Genomic DNA, 1270 nt, shown 5'->3' on the forward strand with positions numbered 1-1270 from the left:
AACGGGAAGCGGGGTACACTATGTATTACGATGCGTCTAAAGAAGGATTAGGTTGTGTACTCATGCAAAATGAAAAGGTAATCGCGTATGGGTCCTGGCAGTTGAAACCACACGAGCGTAACTACCCCACACATGACTTAGAGTTAGCGGCTGTAGTTTTTGCCCTAAAGCAGTGGCGACATTACCTGTATGGAGAACAATTTGAGATTTGCACAGATCACAAGAGTTTGAAGTATATATTTATACAGAAGGACCTTAACTTGAGACAGAGATGACGGATGGAGTATCTTGAGGATTTCCAGTTCACTCTCTCATATCATCTCGGTAAAGCCAATATAGTAGCGGATGCTCTAAGTCACAAGAGCAGAGGAGTGATGGCTAAGATTTCTGTCAAAGAATGGGACAGGGTTAAGACACTCAATGAATTCAGGATCCAAGTAAAAACTCAAGATACAAAAGCATATCTTAGTGCACAGAAGGTGATGCCTAAGTTGATGAATGAGATCATGGAGGCCCAGAAGCACGATCAAGGGGTAGCCTATATCAAGGGACGTCAGGAATCAGGAGAACCAATGCTCGATTGGGTAATTCACCCCGATGGGAGTATAAGATACCAAGGTAGATTGTTTGTGCCAAGTGACGAGTTACTTCGAGAAAAGGTACGTAAGGAATGTCATCATTCTGCATTTGCAGTGCATCCATGAGGGACTAAAATGTACCAAGACTTGAAGAGGTAGTATTGGTGGAATGGAATGAAGAAGGAAGTGGCTAAATTTGTAGCAAAATGTCTAACATGCCAACAAGTGAAGGCGGAACACCAAAAAAAACCAGGGGGAATGTTACAACCTCTACCAATAGCCGAATGGAAGTGGGAGTATGTGACGATGGACTTTGTGATAGGGTTGCCTAAGTCACCTGGAGGGCGCGATGCTATATGGGTAATAATGGATCGCCTCACCAAGTCAGCACATTTCTTACCCTATAAGATGATCGACACTTTAGAGTCTATGTGCAAGCTCTGCATTGAGGAGATCATTCGACTACATAGAATTCCGGTGTCTGTAGTGTCAGATCGTGATCCATGGTTCACCTCTCGATTTTGGGAAAGCCTGCAGGAAGCTCTTGGTACTAAGTTATGTTTTAGCACCGCTTTTCACCCGCAAACAGATGGACAATCTGAACGCATCATCCAGACACTCGGAGATATGTTGAGAGCTTACGCAATGGATTTTCAAGGAAGTTGGGAACGACACCTACCTTTAATTGAATT

The 1270-nt window shown here is 43.6% G+C and overlaps 1 protein-coding gene across 1 annotated transcript; it reads left to right on the forward strand.

Moving 5' to 3' along the window:
* The first annotated feature begins 278 nt into the window (after nucleotides 1-278).
* On the forward strand, nucleotides 279-704 carry LOC145795750 (uncharacterized). Its single transcript, XM_082880632.1, has one exon. It carries the CDS (start codon nucleotides 279-281, stop codon nucleotides 702-704), a length of 426 nt encoding a protein of 141 aa, XP_082736758.1.
* Nucleotides 705-1270: the final 566 nt, after the last annotated feature.

The sequence above is a fragment of the Camellia sinensis genome, chromosome 7, assembly GCF_055761805.1.
Source record: "Camellia sinensis isolate YWXY chromosome 7, ASM5576180v1, whole genome shotgun sequence".
Lineage (NCBI taxonomy): Eukaryota > Viridiplantae > Streptophyta > Magnoliopsida > Ericales > Theaceae > Camellia > Camellia sinensis.

Coding starts and splice junctions, on each gene's coding strand:
- LOC145795750 (XM_082880632.1), top strand. CDS start 279: ATGGAGTATCTTGAGGATTTCCAGTTCACTCTCTCATATCATCTCGGT.